The following is a 22,423-nucleotide window of genomic DNA, read 5'->3' as shown; positions in this document are numbered from 1 at the left end:
AAGATCCTGTAATCCATGTCAGCGTTCGGTGGGTTATGGAAACAAGAACGTGACATACCCAGCATGCACACCCCCGAAAACGGAGTATGGCTGCCTACATGGCGGGGTAAATAAACAAAACGGTCATACACGTAAAATGTTACATGTCCGTATGAGTGTGTATGTGTGCGTGCCTGAAATCTGATTGAATGACATAGGAAACGAATGATGAGCGCCCAATGGCAGCCGTCAGTCGGCTCAACCCAGGTAGGCAGCCTGTTGTGTAAATGACCCCGTGTTTGTAAAGCGCTTAGAGCTTGGTCTCCGACCGAGAATAGGCCGCTCTGTATAAGTATTCATATCAATCAATAAAAAAAAACAACAACTTAGTCCTCGCTCTCTCCATTTCCTTCTGTGTCTATCTCTAGAAGTGGTGTGCTCTATTTTTTTCAAGTCACCATGTACGGGCGGTACACACAGATAGACACACACTCACACATGCACACACTGTCACTACACACACACACACACACACACACACACACCCCTCTTAAAATATATATGTCGAATTTCTGTGAAGGCATGTGCCCAGCTATAAACACTTCTAATTTTATTTAAATATACAAGCGCAGCACTTCTGAGGCACTCAGCCGACACAAGAAAATGCTACTTTCCGGATGATGATTAACTCACTCAGTACGGCCAGTCCTCTCTTCTCCTCTACACAGACCCCTCGGATGTCCAGTGGGTGTCTGAATGACCCAACCTTTAGCTTCCGTCGTCAGAATTGTGGTATTTTTTGTCAACATTCACCTCTTCAGTATAAGAGTCTTCCGCTTGCAATATTTTGATGATGGTAATTGGGGTGAAACGCTGTTAACGTCGTGTCTTTCGCCGTTCGTATGGAGAGAGTTAAAACAGAGATAATATAAATTATGTATCAACAGACAACTGTTTTTTTGTTTTTTTTCAAACTGCTTGACAATTGACACTGCTTCAATTGAATCAAAATTTTCAAACATTGTACTGTCCAATTCTAACCATGATCACCAGTTTACATTTTTTTCTGTTTTCTACATATATCTATCTATCTGTCTGTCTGTGTTTTTTTGTTGTTGTTTTTTTGTTTTGTTTTGTTTTTTGGTTTTTTGTTGTTTTGGGGGTTGTTGTTTTTTTGTTGTTGTTGTTTTTTACTAATATATATATATTTTTTTTTTAATCGTCTAATATCACTAATAGTGAAAAGACGCTAAACTAAAGAACGAACACACACACACACACACACACACACACACACACACACACACACACTGACACACACACAGACACACACACACACAATCCACACAACAGTTTGCCAGGGCCGGACTCGACCACTGTCCTGTCGCGGCCGCCGTGGGTTCTTTTTACCGGTGCGTCAAGTGCACGTAACACGAGGGTTCGTGGTCTCATCCGAGAGACCAGCACTACGACACACAACGAACGACATTGAAGGACAGTCAGAGAAAGGACTCACAGTAAAAGGCGCTGACGGAATGTTCGCTGTTGTCCACTGCCAGAACCACCGCTCTCTCCACTGGCGAAGTGGCTGCCATGGTTTCAACGGACACACTCAGCAACAAAAAATGGCCGTGAACTGAACACAACACGACACCAGTCCCCCCCCGCCCAGCTGTAAATGAAATGGCTGCCACTCCGCCCCCTCCCACCCGCTTCCCACGGGCACTCGCACACCTATTGCAGCTTGTCTACATCCAAGACATACATTAATACACGGGTCTCTCTCTTGCTACTGCTCTAAGGCACCGTTGGTGATGCAGGCAACACGACCGTTTCTCGCTCGCTCGCGTCCTGTCTGTAGCTAGTTCTCTCTCCCCCACACACACCCTTCCCCCTCTCCGAAGTGGCTGTGCGCGAGTGGTCCGGTGTAGCAGCCTTTTTCCTACCCCCGTTAGTTTTTACCCTGGGGTTATTTGTGGCTTGTCAAGATGTAACCCCTACCCCTCCGCCACTCCGTGTTGGAAAGTACCTTTTTTTCCCTGCGGAGTCAATCAAGCTATTGGAAAATGAAAGGGGTGGTGGGGTTTGGGGGAGTGGGAGTGTGTGTTTGGGGGCGGGGGGGGGGGGGGCTTGGGGGTAGTTCTGTTAGCATATACCGACCCCCTTCACCGGCCCTCCCTCCACTCCATTATAACGTAACGGAATTAGAAGTGGGGGAGGGGGGCAGGTGTTACTTTTCTTCTTCTTCCTCCTCCTCCTCCTCCTCCTCTTCTTCTTCTTCTTCTTCTTCTTCTTCTTCTTCTTCTTCTTCTTCTTCTTCTTCTTCTTCTTCTGCATCTGCTTCTTCTTCTTCTTCCTCCTCCTCCACTTCTTCTTCTTCTTCTTCTTCTTCTTCTGCATCTGCTTCTTCTTCTTCCTCCTCCTCCTCCTCCTCCTCTTCTTCTTCTTCTTCTTCTTCTTCTTCTTCTTCTTCTTCTTCTTCCTCCTCCTCCACTTCTTCGTCGTCTTCTTCTTATCATTCTTTTTTCTCTTCTTCTCCTTCTACATCTTCTTTTTCTACATCTTCGTCTTCTTTTTCCTTTTCTTCTTCTTTTTCTTCTTTTCCTCCTCCTCCTCCTTCTTCTCCTGCTTCTTCTTCTTATTTTTCAGTTCGTGGGCTGCGGCGACTCCCTCGCCGGCTCACTCATCAGTGCATTCGACTGGGCTTTTACTTGTATGACCGTTTTTACCCTCGCAATCAGTGTAGGCAGTCATACTCCGTTTTCGGAGATGAGTTCTACTTCTATAGCCTGTTTTGATTCCATCTGGGTGAACTTTACCCCCGGGGGTCGTTTGAAGCTGGTATCATGGGGGTCAGTTTTGACTGGGTGAATTTTATCCCCCGGGAGTCATTCCAGGCTGGTCTACTGCATACAGACCCTGGGATTAATCTTAGAGGGAGAGAAAGAAGGGGGAAGAGAGAGGGAGAGAGAGAGGGAGAGACAGACAGAAAAGGACAGGGAGAGAGAGAGGGGGGGAGGGTGAGAGAGAGAGGGATAGTGAGAGTCAGAGACAGTCAGAGAGATAGTGAGAGAGAGAGAGAGACAGAGTGTGAGAGAGAGGAGTGAGAGACGGAGATACACACACAGAGAGAGACAGAGAGACGGGAAGAGAGAGAGACGGGGAGGGAGAAAAGAGAGAGAGAGAGACAGAGAGAGAGAGAGAAAGAGAGAATGTGTGTGTGTGTGTGAGAGAGAGAGAGAGAGAGAGAGAGAGAGTTTTCCAGCCAAGAGCTTCCCCCCAAACAGTTTACTCCAACGTTCCCTTTGCTTCCGTGGCGCCAGAGCAAATGGCTGCTCTGAGGATCGTCGTCTGTAAGTTCTGACGAGAAGCCTTTCCATCACTGCCAGGTTTGTTTTTGGTTTGGTTTGTGTTTTGTTTTGTTTTCAATTTCGCGTTCTGGATTGCTTTCCTCGAGTGGAAGGCTTAGCAGCCAAACCTTTTAGCAGTCTGTGTGTGATAACGTGAGATTGTGCTGCGAACACTTTCGTCAACATCGATGGAATTGAACTGAGTATGTATCCCGGTTAGCTAGTCATCAGTGTGAATAGTGATAAGATAGATATGCAATTACTCTCATGTCAGTCTGCATAATTGTAACAGGGACGTTGTGACATTCAGAAAAGAAATATGTCACTGCTTCAAGTTCGGTCTGTCATATGTATCACATTGTGTATTTCTGTATTATACTGCCCACGAGAAAGTTAAGGATGACGTTCAAGTTTTTCCTGTGTCAAAAACAAACAAACAACAAGAAAGGCAAGGCCTTCAAGACTCACTTGTGATAAATTAAGTCCCCTAGCATTAATTACAGAGTAATTTCCCTTCTTTACTATCTGCACCAAAACGTTTGCAAAATAAATAAAAATTCCATGCTTAGCAAAACAAGTTCCTGTTTGAACAAAAAATTATAATAATGACTCCTCTTGTTGTTGTGTCAGAATAAGAGGTCAAAGTGCCAAGTTTAGAGAATACGAAAAATATAAATATAACAGTAAATGCAGTTTGCATATAATTAGTCTCCTTTTTTTTATTTTTTTGTGCCCATCCCAGAGGTGCAATATTGTTTTAAACAAGATGACTGGAAAGAACTGAATTTTTCCTATTTTCATGCCAAATTTGGTGTCAACTGACAAAGTATTTGCAGAGAAAATGTCAATGTTAAAGTTTACCCGGACACACACACACACACACACACACACAGAGAGACAACCGAACACCGGGTTAAAACATAGACTCACTTTGTTTACACAAGTGAGTCAACAAACTGAAGTGACTGAATGAAATATCAGCAATCGATTGGTTACTCTGTCTGTCCACAGAGTGGACATAGCATTGTGCTGCTGTCATGGCTACTGCAGGGAGAGTTCGAAGTTACCTGAACACTTTGTCTGCACGTTCTGTCCCATCCACAAGTAGTTGGTTGCATTGTGTTTGTTTGTTTGGCTCCGGCAGATTTCCCTCTGTCCACCCACGTGTGAATGGGTACCTGACTTCAGGTTGGGGAAGGTTAAAACGGCGGAAGAAGAGGACTGGGCCCCGCCTGCCTATGCCCAGCCCTAGACACAGTGGATACGAATTCGCTGCCCCGATTGCCGTAAATGGTTATTGGTCGTTTTACTAACCCTTAACTTTGGTTCAGTGAGGGCAAGAGCTATGGCCCTTTCTTAGATTATGTGATTCAGTATAGGCAACTGTGAATCATCACCATCACTTAGCAGATGTGGTGTAGCGTATATGGATTTGTCTGACGCCTCCTTGAGTAACTGAACTGATCAAATCAAACGGACTGGATGTTGTCCTTAATTGTTAAGAATTTAGTCACCTGTTAGTGAGATCCCAGATAAAACGTCTTTATACTATGGAACTGGAAAGAAGAAGAAAAAACCGCCTTTCTGCATCATTCAAACAGTTACATGTTTGCTGCGCGCGGAGTCGTAACTTATGCAGTTGTGTCCTCCGCAAACCAAGCTCCACCAAAATAAATAAATAAAATAATGAATAAATAAATAAATAATGATAGTATTTATATAGCGCTAAATCTTGTCCAGAAACAAATCTAAGCGCTTTCACACCAGTCATTCACACGCATGCATAACTCTAAAACTGAAGAAACTGAAGACAAGGAAGAGGTAGGGGAGGGAGGCTATCTTGTGAAGAGGTGGGTTTTAAGGCCAGACTTGAAAGAGCTGAGAGCGGAGACCTGACGAAGCGAAAGAGGAAGTTCATTCCAAATTAATGCAAGGTTCAGAGACAGAGAAAGAACGACGTCCAACAGTGGAGTCAGTGTTTGAATCTGGGAATGCGTAAACAGAGTGGATCCGAAGCCGATCGTAAAAAAAAAAAACAACAACAACAAAAAACACACATAAAAAACAACAACAACAACAAATCCTTATTTTTCTCTGCATAGAAGAACGAACACCAGCATGGCACTACTGTGGCGTTGAACGCTGTGGGAATAAAGCAAGATGACTGATTCCAGATGTCGGGGGAAGAATGAGATGCCCCCTCATTGCGTCACTGGTCGCTGCCTCGCTGCCGTAGAGAGCTCCCTACCTCCTCCCTGCCCCCCCCCCACCCCCCCACCCCCCCACACATCCCCCCATCCCCCCACACCCCCTCCAACCCCCTTGTCTGTATCCGTGCTTACTATGAACAACAATATGCATAATCCAATTAACTATTATTGTTTCCTAGCGAGAGCACGCTCGCGCACGCGTGTGTGTGTTTGTCAGTGAGTATGTGTGTGTGCGTGAGAGAGAGAGACAGACAGACAGACAGACAGACAGAGACAGAGAATTCCGTTCATCATCTTGATTGTGATTATTGATATAACAATTATCCTAACTGTTGTTGTTCTCTGTAGTTGTTGCTACACAGACAGACTGGAAGACAAGGCATTGCCTGAAATCTTTATCCTTGAGTAACTGTTTATTTTTTGGAGTCCCTCACGCTGTGCCACTTTCTCCCTCTCGCAATACTTTTGTGTTCGTATGTTGTTTGTATGTTAACAAAATTCATAATACTATAGAAGGTAGAAAATCTTCTTTACTTTTGTTTAACCCCTTCAAATGGGACAATGGCCATATACTGAATAAATCGTTCGCTGGTTCGTTCGTTTGTTTGTATTGAATAAATCATTCGTTCGTTCGTCAAGTTCGTTCGTTCGTTCTCTCAATCTCTTTCGTAGGGATCAGGGGTAGATTGAGTGGTGGTGGTGGTGGTGGGAAAAACAAGTACACTAAGCACTGACGAATAAAAAAGAAAAGCAGTATGATGTAGAAGTAAGGGATCAAGGTGGACAGTGGATGGGAGGGGATGCGTTAAGTCTTGGACTATGTGGCTGGTTAGAGCCCGTGAGGTCGGAATGGACGATTGGAGAAGGTTTTGGTGGGTGGGGGTCGGAGTGGGGGGGGGGCGAGGGGGGGGGGGGCAGGTCCGGCGTCACACAGCGTTTCCATGCGTCAGGGGTCGGTCAGTTCGGCAGTGCATGAACCGCTAAGTTTGCTTATCGTTGAGAGTGTTCCCAACTCCACGGTAAACTCCATACACTGAGGAACATTCTTAACTCTTAACTCTGAAGCGGCAAACTTCTTAGCACTGCTGCAAAAAAAAAAAAAATCGTCTCTGATCGGCCTCCTACTGCTGCTCTTTTCCCCCCTCATCTCACTTTTCTGTAACACTCTCTCTCTCTCTCTCTCTCTCTCTCTCTCTCTCACACACACACACACACACACACACACACACACACACAGAATATAGCTCACACACACACACACACACACACACACACACACACACACAGAATATAGCTCTCTCACACACACACACACACACACAGAATATAGCTCACACACACACACACGCACATACACACACAGAATATAGCTCTCACACACACACACACACAGCATATAGCTCACACACACACACGCGCGCACACACACACACACACACACACACACACACACACACACATAATATATCTCGAGCACACACACACACACACACACACACACACACAGAATATAGCTTGCACACACACACACACACACACACACACACACACACACACACACACACACACTGGCACACACACACACACACACAATATGGGTCACACACACACACACAGAGACACACACACACAGACACACAGATACACAGACACACACACACACACACACACACACACACACACACACACACACACACATTTCGTTCCATGCAATTTATTGATACTCCATCTTCCGTACGCACTTTCATCACAGAATTACGTGTGTGTGCCCAGCAAATGGAAAAAAAAACACATTTAGAGGAATGGGGGGAGGAGCGAGTTTGGACGTGACAGGGGCAATAATTCTGTCACTCCGGCAGGAAAACCAGTCAGTGAATTCTACAGACCTCCCCCATGCGGGGTTCTCTCCCTGCTGAGGGTGCAGGTTCCACACAATGACAATCACAGACAACATCAAGTGGCTGTGATGTGCTACAGGAACCGGGGGGGGGGGGGGGGGGAACTGCAATGGAGGAAGTAGGTCTGCGTTTCGCTGCTTCTTATTTCATCTCCCTTTACCCCCCCCACCTCCACCCCCCGCCCCCTGCATCCCGCCCCCCACATCCCTGCCCGTCCCCGCCCCAACCCCCACACCACCTACACCAATCTGCTTCTAGACAGAGAGAGAGACAGACAGACAGACACACACACACACACACACACACACCCACACCCACATACACACACACACACATACACACACACATACACACACACACACACACACAGACATACACACACACACACACAGACACACACACACACACACACACACACACACACACACACACACACACATGTCAGCGTGCAATTTATTGATCCTTCATCTTCCGTACGCACTTTCATCACAGAATTATGTTCACTTGATTTCCATACGCCTTCAGGGTTTCGGGAGCCTACATGTGAGTATTCAGCGCGCGCGCGCGCACGCACACACACACACACACACACACACACACACACACACACACACACACACACACACACACACACTGTGAATGTATTTTTGACAATTTCAAGATGTTATCTGCTATTGCTGAAGGTTTGACGGGCGCAATAACCGAGTAACCGGTTAAAGCGTTGGACTGTCAATCTGAGGGTCCCGGGTTCGAATCACGGTGACGGCGCCTAGTGGGTAAAGGGTGGAGATTTTTACGATCTCCCGTGTCAACATATGTGCAGACCTACTAGTGCCTGAACCCCCTTCGTGTGTATATGCAAGCAGAAGATCAAATACGCACGTTAAAGATCCTGTAATCCATGTCAGCGTTCGGTGAGTTATGGAAACAAGAATATACCCAGCATGCACACCCCCGAAAACGGAGTATGGCTGCCTACATGGCGGGGTAAAAACGGTCATACACGTAAAAACCCACTCGTGTGCATACGAATGAACGCAGAAGAAGAAGCAGAAGGTTTGCTGCACAGTCCAATTGGACGTTTGTTATAGTTGTTACATTTGTTTGATGTTAGCGTTTCCTTCTATATTATGCCTATGTCTCCCCTTTTAATGTTTTTTTTTTTTTCCAATGCTCTGTATCTTTCCCCACCACACACACACATGCGCACACACGCGCACACACGCCATTCTTCACCCTCTGCCCAATTTTTTTCCGCCTAATATCACTTAAAGTGGAAGACGTTAAACTGAAGACTACTACTACTACTACTACACAGAAAGAGAGAGAGAGAGAGAGAGAGAGAGAGAGAGAGAGAGAGAGAGAGAGAGAGTCACACTGAGGCAGGTCTGAAGTTATTTCGAAATTTCATTTCATTAGAGAAGTTGAGTAAACAACAACAACTTCTTTACACTCAGACCTCAAGGGCCAAAAACAAGCAAACAAGTAAATAAACAACTCTTCACCCCCCCCCCCACCCCCACCCCCCAACACCCCCACTCCCCCCAAGAAAACAACATCACCCGCATATGAAAAAAAAAAGTGATACATGAAAACACATAATTTGTTTATGTACAGAGACACACTTCGAGCTTGAAAACGTAAAGAGGAGAAAACAACTGAGAGACAGACAGACAGAGACAGAGACAGACAGACAAAGAGAAAGAGAGACAGACAGACAGAAAAAGATAGAGACACAGAGACAGAGACAGAGTGAGAGAGAGACGGGCAAAGCGAGAGACAGACAGAGTGAGAGACAAAAAAAAACAGAGAGAGACAGAAATAAAAGGGGGGGAGGAAGGGGAGGGGGGGCCGGAGAGAGAGACAGAGTCAGAAAAAGAGGGGTGGGGGCGAGGGGAGGAGGGGGGGGGGGGGGCAACTGGAGAGAGAGAGAGAGACAGAGTCAGCTCGGAGGCAAAAAAGACAACAATACTTGAAAATTTGATGTAACATCCGCTGATGTTCTCACGTCATCATCTCAAGAGCTCAACTATACAGGAACATTATCATTATTACAGTGGTGCCGCTCAACCTCAGCAAATATCACCACACGTTTAAAAGAACACACACACAGACACACACACACACAGACACACAGACACAGACACACACACACACACACACACACACACACACACACACACACACACACACACACACACATCACACCAACAGCACATTCCAGACAAATTACAAGTCTAATGTATTTTCTAAAAATATATAAAGTATGTGCGGTAAGCTGTCTGTGACTCTCTCTCTCTCTATCTGTTCATGCGTCATATCAAAGCTTTCTGTGATCCTCTCTATATCTATTCATGCATCATATCAAAGCAGTCTGTGACTCTCCCCTCTCTCTCTCTCTCTCTCTATCTATTCATGCATCATATCAAAGCTGTCTGTGATTCTCCCCTCTCTCTCTCTCTATCTATTCATGCATCATATCAAAGCTGTCTGTGACTCTCCTCTCTCTCTCTATCTATTCATGCATCATATCAAAGCAGTCTGTGACTCTCCTCTCTCTATCTATTCATGCATCATATCAAAGCAGTCTGTGACTCTCCTCTCTCTCTCTATCTATTCATACATCATATCAAAGCAGTCTGTGACTCTCCTCTCTCTCTCTATCTATTCATACATCATATCAAAGCAGTCTGTGACTCTCCTCTCTCTCTCTATCTATTCATGCATCATATCAAAGCTGTCTGTGACTCTCCTCTCTCTATCTATCTATTCATGCATCATATCAAAGCAGTCTGTGGCTCTCCTCTCTCTCTCTATCTATTCATGCATCATATCAAAGCTGTCTGTGACTCTCCTCTCTCTATCTATTCATGCATCATATCAAAGCTGTCTGTGACTCTCCTCTCTCTCTCTATCTATTCATGCATCATATCAAAGCAGTCTGTGACTCTCCTCTCTATCTATTCATGCATCATATCAAAGCAGTCTGTGACTCTCCTCTCTATCTATTCATGCATCATATCAAAGCAGTCTGTGACTCTCCTTTCTATCTATCTATTCATGCATCATATCAAAGCTGTCTGTGACTCTCCTCTCTCTCTCTATCTATTCATGCATCATATCAAAGCTGTCTGTGACTCTCCTCTCTATCTATTCATGCATCATATCAAAGCAGTCTGTGACTCTCCTTTCTATCTATCTATTCATGCATCATATCAAAGCTGTCTGTGACTCTCCTCTCTCTCTATCTATTCATGCATCATATCAAAGCTGTCTGTGATCCTCTCTCTATCTATTCATGCATCATATCAAAGCAGTCTGTGACTCTCCTCTCTCTATCTATGTATTCATGCATCATATGAAAGCAGTCTGTGACTCTCCCCTCTCTCTCTATCTATTCATGCATCATATCAAAGCAGTCTGTGACTCTCCTCTCTCTATATCTATTCATGCATCATATCAAAGTTGTCTGTGACTCTCCTCTCTCTATCTATCTATTTATGCATCATATAAAAGCTGTCTGTGATCCTCTCTATATCTATTCATGCATCATATCAAAGCAGTCTGTGACTCTCCTCTCGCTCTATCTATTCATGCATCATATCAAAGCAGTCTGTGACTCTCCCCTCTCTACCTATTAATGCATCATATCAAAGCAGTCCGTGACTCTCCTCTCTCTCTCTCTCTATTCATGCATCATATCAAAGCTGTCTGTAACTCTCCTCTCTCTCTCTATCTATTCATGCATCATATCAAAGCTGTCTGTGACTCTCCTCTCTCTCTCTATCTATTCGTGCATCATATCAAAGCAGTCTGTGACTCTCCCCTCTCTCTATCTATCTATTCATGCATCATATCAAAGCTGTCTGTGATCCTCTCTCTATCTATTCATGCATCATATCAAAGCAGTCTGTGACTCTCCTCTCTCTATCTATTCATGCATTATATCAAAGCTGTTTGTGACTCTCCTCTCTCTCTCTATCTATTCATGCATCATATCAAAGCTGTCTGTAACTCTCCTCTCTCTCTCTATCTATTCATGCATCATATCAAAGCTGTCTGTGACTCTCCTCTCTCTATCTATCTATTCGTGCATCATATCAAAGCAGTCTGTGACTCTCCTCTCTCTCTCTATCTATTCATGCATCATATCAAAGCAGTCTGTGACTCTCCTTTCTATCTATCTATTCATGCATCATATCAAAGCTGTCTGTGACTCTCCTCTCTCTCTCTATCTATTCATGCATCATATCAAAGCAGTCTGTGACTCTCCTCTCTCTCTATCTATTCATGCATCATATCAAAGCAGTCTGTGACTCTCCTCTCTCTCTATCTATTCATGCATCATATCAAAGCTGTCTGTGACTCTCCTCTCTCTCAATCTTTTCTCCATCATATCAAAGCTGTCTGTGACTCTCCCCTCTCAGTCTTTTCGTGCATCATATCAGTGCTTTCTGGGATTCATTCTCTGCTCACCTGTCAGTGTACGAGCAGTGAGAAATACCCACGAGGGGGCTCGGGGGGGAGTGGGGGGAAGCCGGGGGTCAGGGGGGGGGGGGGTCTGTGTACAATTTACTTCCTGCAGGTCTGACAGTTATTGGACGTCAGGTCACATCCATAATTCCCCTTCCCCTTCCCTCCAAGTCCCCCCCTGGGGAAGTTTCTGTTACCTGAAAGTGCCCGTCCCAAAGCGTCCTCCCCCCCCCTCACCTCCCTCCCTCCCTGAATTTGTTTTCCATCGCTACTTTAGAACATTGTAGGCAAAGGCGTGCTCTCTGTCTCTACCTCCCCCACCCCACCCCCACTCCCGCTCTCTCTCTTGCTTTCTATCTATCTCTGTCTGTCTCTCTATCTATCTATCGATCTACCTCTGTTGTTAATTTTTTTTTTTTCGTTTTCGCTCGATGAGTATCTGTCTGTGATTTTTTCTCTCTCTCAATTCCTAAGTGTGGTTGTCCGTCTGATTGTAACTGTCTCTTTCTCACGAATGAATGTCAGTCTGTCTGTCTGAGACTCTGTCTCTGTATCCTGTATCCTTTGTTTTCTCTCTCTCTCTCTCTCTCTCTCTCTCTCTCTCTCTCTCTTCAATTACACGCCAGAAATAAACAGCAGTCCAGCCAAAGAAAATAAATAATCAATGTAGCAGGAAATGTTAAACATCTTTTTAATTTTTGAGAAAAAATAAAGTCATTCTCGCAGAAAAAAAAGAAGAAGATATAAATACACGTAGCAATTTTCTGGGTTTTTCTTTTTCTTTTTCTTTTTTTTTTTTTTTTTTTTTGTCAGGCGGTGTGAACGCAGTGCAGACGCTGTCTTTAAAGGGGCGAGTTGCAGAAATCAATTGAACACATCACTGCTGGTATTTGATCTTCAAAGCCACAGCGTTTGGCTCTCTCTCTCTCTCTCTCTCTCTCTCTCTCTCTCTCTCTCTCCTCCCTCTCTCTCTCTCTCTCCCTCCCTCCCTCCTCACTCTGTCTCTCTCTCCTTCCTCTTTTCATGTCTTGTCAGGCTATTCGTTCCTCTCTCTCTCTCTCTCTCTCTCTCTCTCTCTCTCTCTACCTTTTTTTTTCATTTTATTCTATTTTAAGCATGTGTGTGTATTTGTATTTGCATTTCTTTTTATCACAACAGATTTCTCTGTATGAAATTCGGGCTGCTCTCCCCAGAGAGAGCGCGTCGCTACACTACAGTGCCACCCATTTTGTTGTTGCTGTTTTTTTTCCTGCGTGCAGTTTTATTTGTTTTTCCTATCGAAGTGGAATTTTCTACAGATTGTTGCCAGGAACAACCATTTTGTTGCCGTGGGTTATTTTACGTGCGCTACGTGCATGCTGCACACGGGACATCGATTTATCGTCTCATCCGAATGACTAGCGTCCAGACCACCACTCAAGGTCTGCTGGAGGGGGAGAAAATATCGGCGGCTGAGCCGTGATTCGAACCAGCGCGCTCAGATTCTCTCGCTTCCTAGACGGACGCGCTATCTCTAGGCTATGTGTGAGTGTGTGTGTGTGTGTGTGTGTGTGTGTGTGTGTGTGTGTGTGTGTGTGCGCGCGCGCGTGTGCGCTCGCATGTGTGAGCAGTACCATCCACATATGATACATACATCTTTTAACTTCTTTTTTCATTCTGGAAGTGTATTGCTTTCGCTATCAAAGTGGATTTTTCTACAGAACTCTGCCAGAGACAGCAGCCCTTTTGTTGTCGAGGGTTCTTTCTCGTGCTGCACAAGGGGCCTCGGGTTTATCGTCGGACCCGAAATGACAAAGAACCTGAGAGCTGGACATGGCACCAGACGTGGAGCGATGTGTGGTGTGGATGATGGATACCTGGGTGTCACTCACCTCCGAGGTCTGGCAACCTCTCACCTGGCCTCCTGCCGCCAGTCAGCTCTCCTGAGTTGCTGTTGGCACGCACACCTGGGCTGCTATCATAGTGCTTCCTTGGCGCTAGTGCACAGCTCACAGGGCATCATTTCACTGTTCGGTGTGTGTGAACTTCTTCTTCTTCTTCTGCGTTCACTCGTATGCACACGAGTGGGCTTTTACGTGTATGACCGTTTTTACCCCGCCATGTAGGCAGCCATACTCCGTTTTCGGGGGTGTGCATGCTGGGTATGTTCTTGTTTCCATAACCCACCGAACGCTGACATGGATTACAGGATCTTTAACGTGCGTATTTGATCTTCTGCTTGCATATACACACGAAGGGGGTTCAGACACTAGCAGGTCTGCACATATGTTGACCTGGGAGATCGTAAAGATCTCCACCCTTTACCCACCAGGCGCCGTCACCGTGATTCGAACCCGGGACCCTCAGATTGACAGTCCAACGCTTTAACCACTCGGCTATTGCGCCCGTCGGTGTGTGTGAACAATTACATAGACAACAACAGCAACAACGACAAAATGAAGCTGAGGTAGTTCAGAAAGCGGCAGAGAGACAGGTGGCAGAGTGGTTAAAGACGCTCAACTTGCCAATACACAACCCGTCAAGGTCTGGGTTCGAATCCCGCTCTCGTCCTTTCTCTCAAGTTTGACTGGAAAATCAAAGCCGTGAGTGACTAGTCATTCGGATGAGACGATGAACCGAGGTCCAGTGTGCAGCACGCACTTGGCACATTGTGAAAGAACCCATGGCAACGAGAGTGTTGTCCTCTGGCAAAATTCTGTCTAAGGAGTTCACTCTGATAAGTATACGAATGTGTAAGCATGCACTCAAGGCCTGACTAAGCGCGTTGGGTTATGCTGCTGGTCAGGCATCTGCCTAGGAGATGAGGTGTAACGTATATGGGTTTGTCCTAACGCAAGGACGCATCCTTGAGAAACAAACTGAAACACACACACACAAGAAAACAACAACAAAAAACATGCACACACACGCACACCAATCCACCCACGCACACACACAAACACACCCACTGACCCCCCCCAACCCCCCATCCCCATCCCCACACACGCATGCACACACAAGTACACCCACTAACCCCACCCCCACCCCCCACCCACCCCCACACACACACGCACAGACACTCCACTTTCACGTGTACGAGTGTCCTTCAGCTGAGGTCTGGCACTTATCACCTATGTCCTGTCCCCAATTAGTACTTCATTCCTGCTGCTGCTGCTGCTGCTGCTGCTGTTGGCACAGACACTTCATGCCTCGTCAGACACTGGTTCTGGTGGAGTTGGTATACACCTCTCACCTCACATACCGTGTGCCTGGTTAGACACTATACACCCCTCACCTCACATACCGTGTGCCTGGTTAGACACTATACACCCCTCACTTCACATACCGTGTGCCTGGTTAGACACTATACACCTCTCACCTCACATACCGTGTGCCTGGTTAGACACTATACACCCCTCACCTCACATACCGTGTGCCTGGTTAGACACTATACACCTCTCAACTCACATACTGTGTGCCTGGTTAGACACTATACACCTCTCAACTCACATACCGTGTGCCTGGTTAGACACTATACACCCCTCACCTCACATACCGTGTGCCTGGTTAGACACTATACACCTCTCAACTCACATACTGTGTGCCTGGTTAGACACTATACACCTCTCAACTCACATACCGTGTGCCTGGTTAGACACTATACACCCCTCACCTCACATACCGTGTGCCTGGTTAGACACTATACACCTCTCAACTCACATACTGTGTGCCTGGTTAGACACTATACACCTCTCAACTCACATACCGTGTGCCTGGTTAGACACTATACACCCCTCACCTCACATACCGTGTGCCTGGTTAGACACTATACACCTCTCACCTCACATACAGTGTGCCTAGTTAGACACTATACACCCCTCACCTCACATACCGTGTGCCTGGTTAGACACTATACACCTCTCAACTCACATACTGTGTGCCTAGTTAGACACTATACACCTCTCAACTCACATACCGTGTGCCTGGTTAGACACTATACACCTCTCACCTCACATACTGTGTGCCTGGTTAGACACTATACACCTCTCACCTCACATACTGTGTGCCTAGTTAGACACTATACACCTCTCACCTCACATACCGTGTGCCTGGTTAGACACTATACACCTCTCACCTCACATACTGTGTGCCTGGTTAGACACTATACACCCCTCACCTCACATACTGTGTGCCTGGTTAGACACTATACACCTCTCACCTCGCATACTGTGTGCCTAGTTAGACACTATACACCTCTCAACTCACATACCGTGTGCCTAGTTAGACACTATACACCCCTCACCTCACATACTGTGTGCCTAGTTAGACACTATACACCTCTCACCTCACATACCGTGTGCCTGGTTAGACACTATACACCTCTCACCTCACATACTGTGTGCCTGGTTAGACACTATACACCCCTCACCTCACATACCGTGTACCTGGTTAGACACAATACACCTCTCACCTCACATACTGTGTGCCTGGTTAGACACTATACACCTCTCACCTCGCATACTGTGTGCCTAGTTATACACTGGTTCTGATGGTATTGCTATACACCTCTCACCTCATAATATACTGTGTGCCTAGTTATACACTGGCTGTGGTGGTATTGCTATACACCCCTCACACCGCTGCTAATCATGCATGTCATCATTTGGACGATGAAGAAAAAAGCACGCACACCTACCCCCTCTCCACTCATTCATTCATTCATTCATTCACTCATTCAATCGTTCATTCATTCATTCATTCATTCATTCATTCATTCATTCATTCACTCCTCCTCCTCCTTCTCCTCCTCCTCATCAATCATCATCAATCATACTACTACTACTACTATTACTACTACTACTACCAAGAAGTAGAAGAAGAATGTCAGTAAAAACAAAAGTAATAAATGCAATACAACATAATACAATACAACAGAAAATCACTTTATTAATGCCTCATGTGGGATATTTTGGTGGCTGCTCCATACACCAAATCAACACACACACACACACACACACACACACACACACACACACACACACACACACACACACACACACACACACAGCCAATGATAAGAACATAGGCCTACAGACATAAGAACACACACAGTCAGGTAAGGGGTTATTGTGGAAGCTTGCACGGCTTTTTGATCTACAGTAGTAGTATTGTTATTATTATTTTCACCTTCTTCTTCTTCTTCTTCTTCTTCTTCTATTTATTATTATTTTTATAACTATCAATATTAATATGTTTTACAGTACAGTGCAGTACAGCGCAGCTCATGCTACTACACTGAGGGTCATTCCCCTGTGTGTGTGTGTGTGTGTGTGTGTGTGTGTGTGTGTGTGTGTGTGTGTGTGTGCTAGCAAGTTCAGTGCTGTGATGTATGGTTTGGGTAACTGGCAGTTGTCTGGCTTGACGGAGGTTTGTTCAGCCATCAAAGGGCGGTAATTATGGCCATATGATGTCGCTCCAGTCCCTAAAGTGCACACACACACACACACACACACACACACTTGTGAAAATGACGGCAACACGAACAATTTGTGTAAATGACGGCAACACGAACAACCTGTGTAAATGACGGCAACACGAACAACCTGTGTAAATGACGGCAACACGAACAAACTTGTGAAAATAACGGGAACACAACTTATGAAAATGACGGGAACTTGAACAAGATAACCCCTGTGAAATTTACGGGACCGCAAACACACTCGTGAAAGAGAGAGAGAGAGAGAGAGAAAGTGGGTGGGGTGTGGGTTGAGAGTGGAAGTATGACGGCACTGTTGTTTCTGCTATGGATATGATTTTTGAGTCGTCTTTCTCGTTTGTCAGAATGACAAAGTTATGTCCATGTTTTATAATGCACTCTTCCCCACTTCACACTCTCTCGAATTGATCACTGTCCACAGGAACACATCTGTCGTTACTTTGAGGTTTCGGAATCATAATTTACCTTCTGAAACAAGCGACTATTTTCCAAGCACTTTCGATCGTCTGTGACCCAGAAAGCATGATTTCCACGTCTATGTTCCCCAAGGTTTGTGTTCCCCCAGGTCTAAGTTCCCCCAGGTCTAAGACCCCCAGGTCTATATTCCCCCAGGTCTAAGTTCCTCCAGGTTTATGTTCCCCCAGGTCTATATTCCCCCAGGTCTAAGTTCCTCCAGGTTTATGTTCCCCCAGGTCTATATTCCCCCAGGTCTAAGTTCCTCCAGGTTTATGTTCCCCCAGGTCTAAGTTCCTCAAGGTCTAAGTTCCTCCAGGTTTATGTTCCCCCAGGTCTATACTCCCCCAGGTCTAAGATCCCCCAGGTCTATATTCCCCCAGGTCTAAGTTCCTCAAGGTCTAAGTTCCTCCAGGTTTATGTTCCCCCAGGTCTATACTCCCCCAGGTCTAAGATCCCCCAGGTCTAAGTTCCCCCAGGTTTAAGTTCCCCCAGGTCTATATTCCCCCAGGTCTAAGTTCCTCAAGGTCTAAGTTCCTCCAGGTTTATGTTCCCCCAGGTCTGAGTTCCCCAAGGTTTATGTTCCCCCAGGTCTAAGTTCCTCCAGGTCTATATTCCCCCAGGTCTAAGTTCCTCCAGGTTTATGTTCCCCCAGGTCTAAGATCCCCCAGGTCTAAGTTCCTCAAGGTCTAAGTTCCCCCAGGTCTATATTCCCCCAGGTCTAAGTTCCTCCAGGTCTATATTCCCCCAGGTCTAAGTTCCTCCAGGTTTATGTTCCCCCAGGTCTAAGATCCCCCAGGTCTAAGTTCCTCAAGGTCTAAGTTCCCCCAGGTCTATATTCCCCCAGGTCTATATTCCTCCAGGTCTAAGTTCCTCCAGGTTTATGTTCCCCCAGGTCTATATTCCCCCAGGTCTATATTCCTCCAGGTCTAAGTTCCTCAAGGTCTAAGTTCCCCCAGGTCTATATTCCCCCAGGTCTAAGTTCCTCAAGGTCTAAGTTCCCCCAGGTCTATATTCCCCCAGGTCTAAGTTCCTCCAGGTCTATATTCCCCCAGGTCTATATTCCCCCAGGTCTAAGTTCCTCCACGTTTATGTTCCCCCAGGTCTAAGATCCCCCAGGTCTAAGTTCCTCCAGGTTTATATTCCCCCAGGTCTAAGTTCCTCCAGGTTTATATTCCCCCAGGTCTAAGTTCCCCAAGGTTTATGTTCCCCCCAGGTCTATGATCCCCAGGCCTTTGTTTATCATACTTACACCGTTGGGTACTGGTCAGCAGTGGTCAGTGGTGGTCAGTGGTCCGGCGGTAGTAGTCAGTGGTGGTCAGTGGTTAGCAGTGGTCAGTTATCAGTGGTGGTATGTATACTGGGGTTAGTACGTCATAATAATTCTGAAACCTGATTAAACAACGCATTCTGACGATTTTTGCGCAGTGGGCGGCAATGGTTAGAAATGGCAAGAAATGGTCAGTAATGGCCAACAGCAGTAAATAATAATAATAATAATAATGTACATTTATACAGCGCCCTTTCTATCTAAGAACTCATCAGGGCGCTTACATGAAAGAAAAAAAAACAAATGACATGAATCATTCATGATAACTCTTTCTCCAAACTCTCCCTCCCCAGCAACCCCCCCCCCCTTACGTGCCCCCCCCCCCCTCCCCCACCACTCTCCCACTCTTCATGCATCCAAAATTAACGTGAGCTGACGTGGATGGTCAGCTAATGGTTAAACCCTGCCAAGACGTCCGAGTGAATCACAAAGTGATGCAAGTTGAACTCTGATAGTGTACAACAGTGGTCAGTAGCGGTCAAGCAGTGGTCAAACATCTGCTACGACATAGTGATAATGATAATGGACAGATGTAACAAAATTACGTAGTGTGAGCACTTTTGGGTCATGGTCAATAGTGGTCAGCAGTGGTTCTATACCTGGTGTAATTTTGACGTGGGGGAACATAGAGCTCCCCCCACACCACACGCACACACACATACACACACACACACACACGCGCACACACACACACACACACACACACACACACACACACACACACACACACACACACAGAGGTGGGGAATGGAAAGAAGGAAGAGAGAAGAGGCCTCAGTAACAGCAGCATCAGCAGCAGTAATTGTAGTTGTAGTAGTAGTTGTTGTTGTTGTAGTTGTAGTAGTAGCAGGAAAAACATACTCTGAGGCTTTTAACTAGTCTCTTTGTTGACATGACCGTTGAACAGCTTATCAAATGTCTCAATAAGATCACCACGCAGTAAAAAAGAAAAATGCACCTAACACACAATACACTTGCACACAACACATAATAATTATTGCACACAACTCACCTTACACACAGCACACACAACACACAACACATTTACACACATCACACAATTCACACAACACACCATACATGCACCTTACATACATCACACAGTTTACGTAACACACCATACACACAACACACATTGCACACTTCATATATTACACACAAAACACAATTGACACAACACACCTTACACACAACACACCTAACACACAACATACCTTACACACAATGCACCTTACACACAACACACCCAACACAACTTACACACAATAAACCTCGTACACAACACACCTTACACACAACACACCTAACACACAACACACCTTACACACAACACACCTCGTACACAACACACCATGCACACAACACACCTAACACCCAACACACCTCGTACACAACACTCCTTGCACACAACACATCTTACACACCACAGCACACCTTACACACAATACACCTTACATACAACACTCCTTGTACACAACACACCTTACACACTACACACCTCACACACAACACACCTTACACGCAATACACCTCACATACAACACACCTTGCACACTACACACCTGACACCGCACACCTTACACACAACACACCATACACACAGCACACCTTACACACAATACACCTTACACACAATACACCAACCTTCAACATGTATAACGTGCATTCCGACACTGTCAGCCACAGCTCCTTCAATTCATGCTCTCAACACAGTACAGGAAACTGGTCCCTCTCGATAGCATTCGAATCCTTTTGACGACACACAACACGATGCTGGACGCTCAGTTTTCCACATTAAGGCATTTTGCCAGGTTTTGCTATTGTTTTCCACCGTCAGTTAAGTTTTTTTTCTTAAAACATTGATCGTAGTTTGGAATATCTCCAAGTTTACCTGTTTACGAGCAGTGGTTTTTTTAGTCCAGCCGTCTACACGGCGACGTGAAACTTTGGAGACCACAATGCGAGCTGACGTACAAGAAAGACACGTTTTGCACGTGGTGTGTGAACATACTTGTGTTGTGTTGCACGTGTTCCGTTTTGACGTTGATGGCAACAATGCCTGCGACGGGGATGTCAGAGACAATCAAAAGTTACATTGCAAAACAATAACAACACATATCAAAAGAAATTGGCAAGAACAATGATACAATACATGTACAAACAACTATGAGATTCATGAAAGAAAATGTGGGTAAGAAAGAGAGAGAGAGAGAGGTGGGAGAGAAAAAAAGCATATGAATTGTTTATCTATTTTCCCTGGTTAAGTTGATGCGTTTTACGCGGGTATCATGAAAAGAAAATTGTATCTCTTTACCCTCAATAAAACATTCGAGTTTGAGTTGAAGAGAGAGACAGCGAGCGAGCGAGCGAGAGAGAGACAGGCAGACAAACAGACAGACAGACAGAGACAGTGAATATGTAAGTGACTGTGTGTGTCTTAAATGAAAGGAAGTCATGGAAGTCTGCCAATATGCTTATATCTCTACCGTTAGAAAATAAATATTATTCATTCATTCAATCATTCTCTGTCCATCCCTGTTCCCCTCAGAACAACGCAGCAGTCGAGGTGTACAAACACACACACGGGTGAGGCCAGAAGCCCAGGTGTCAGACCTGTATCACGTGCAGGCACTGTGCAACCCCCGTCACACTCCGCCAAGCACCACCACTTCTGGGTCACGTTACCACAGGTGTGTGTGGAGGGGGGAAGGGGGAGGAGGGGGGCACGATTGGAGATTCGAAGGGTAGGGGGTGGGGGGGGGGGGGGGTACGGCTTCACTCTGAACCGATAGATATACATGGGTGCACAAAAAGTTATGGACCACTCTCTCTCACCCCCCCTCTCTCTCACCTTCTCTCTCTCTCTCTCTCTCACCATTTCTCTCTCACCCTCCCTCTCTCTCTCTCTCACCACCCTCTCTCTCTCACCCTCTCTCTCTCTTTTATTCCTTTTCCTTTAGGTGCGTGCTGCTCTGTAGATGCTGTTTAATGTAGGGTGAACTGCATAACTTAAGGGCTATGTGCTGCTTGAAGATGATTAGTGACTTTGCCGGAAATTTGTGTTGTTTAGTTCTGTTTGAGTTGGTGCCGCTATGCGCTGTTTTAGTTCTGCCTATTCTAATGTTAATAGTAAACACTATAATAACCATACAGCCATGCTGTTGGTATGAGGAGAAAGTTCCTTCTTTCTTTAATTCAACGTCTTTTCACTTTGAGTGATGTTAGATGTGTCGTGTCGTGTGTGTGTGTGTGTG

General features: G+C 45.6%; 1 protein-coding gene across 2 annotated transcripts in view; it reads right to left on the bottom strand.

Moving 5' to 3' along the window:
- Positions 1 to 20,914, bottom strand: part of LOC143299773 (stress response protein NhaX-like) — a 54,889-nt gene extending 33,975 nt beyond the window's left edge. Inside the window, exon 1 of one of the 2 annotated variants that reach the window (XM_076613178.1) lies at positions 20,814 to 20,914. In XM_076613178.1, coding sequence (XP_076469293.1) covers positions 20,814 to 20,835 — 22 coding nt within the window. In that variant the 5' untranslated portion in view covers positions 20,836 to 20,914. Of the gene's footprint in view, positions 1 to 1,495; positions 1,628 to 20,813 lie in introns of those variants that run through there. The other variant, XM_076613177.1, reaches the window with a different exon arrangement.
- Between the last annotated feature and the right edge of the window lie 1,509 nt (positions 20,915 to 22,423).

Source organism: Babylonia areolata, chromosome 25, assembly GCF_041734735.1.
Source record: "Babylonia areolata isolate BAREFJ2019XMU chromosome 25, ASM4173473v1, whole genome shotgun sequence".
Classification (NCBI taxonomy): Eukaryota; Metazoa; Mollusca; class Gastropoda; order Neogastropoda; family Buccinidae; genus Babylonia; species Babylonia areolata.
This window is presented reverse-complemented; position numbering and strand designations above follow the sequence as displayed.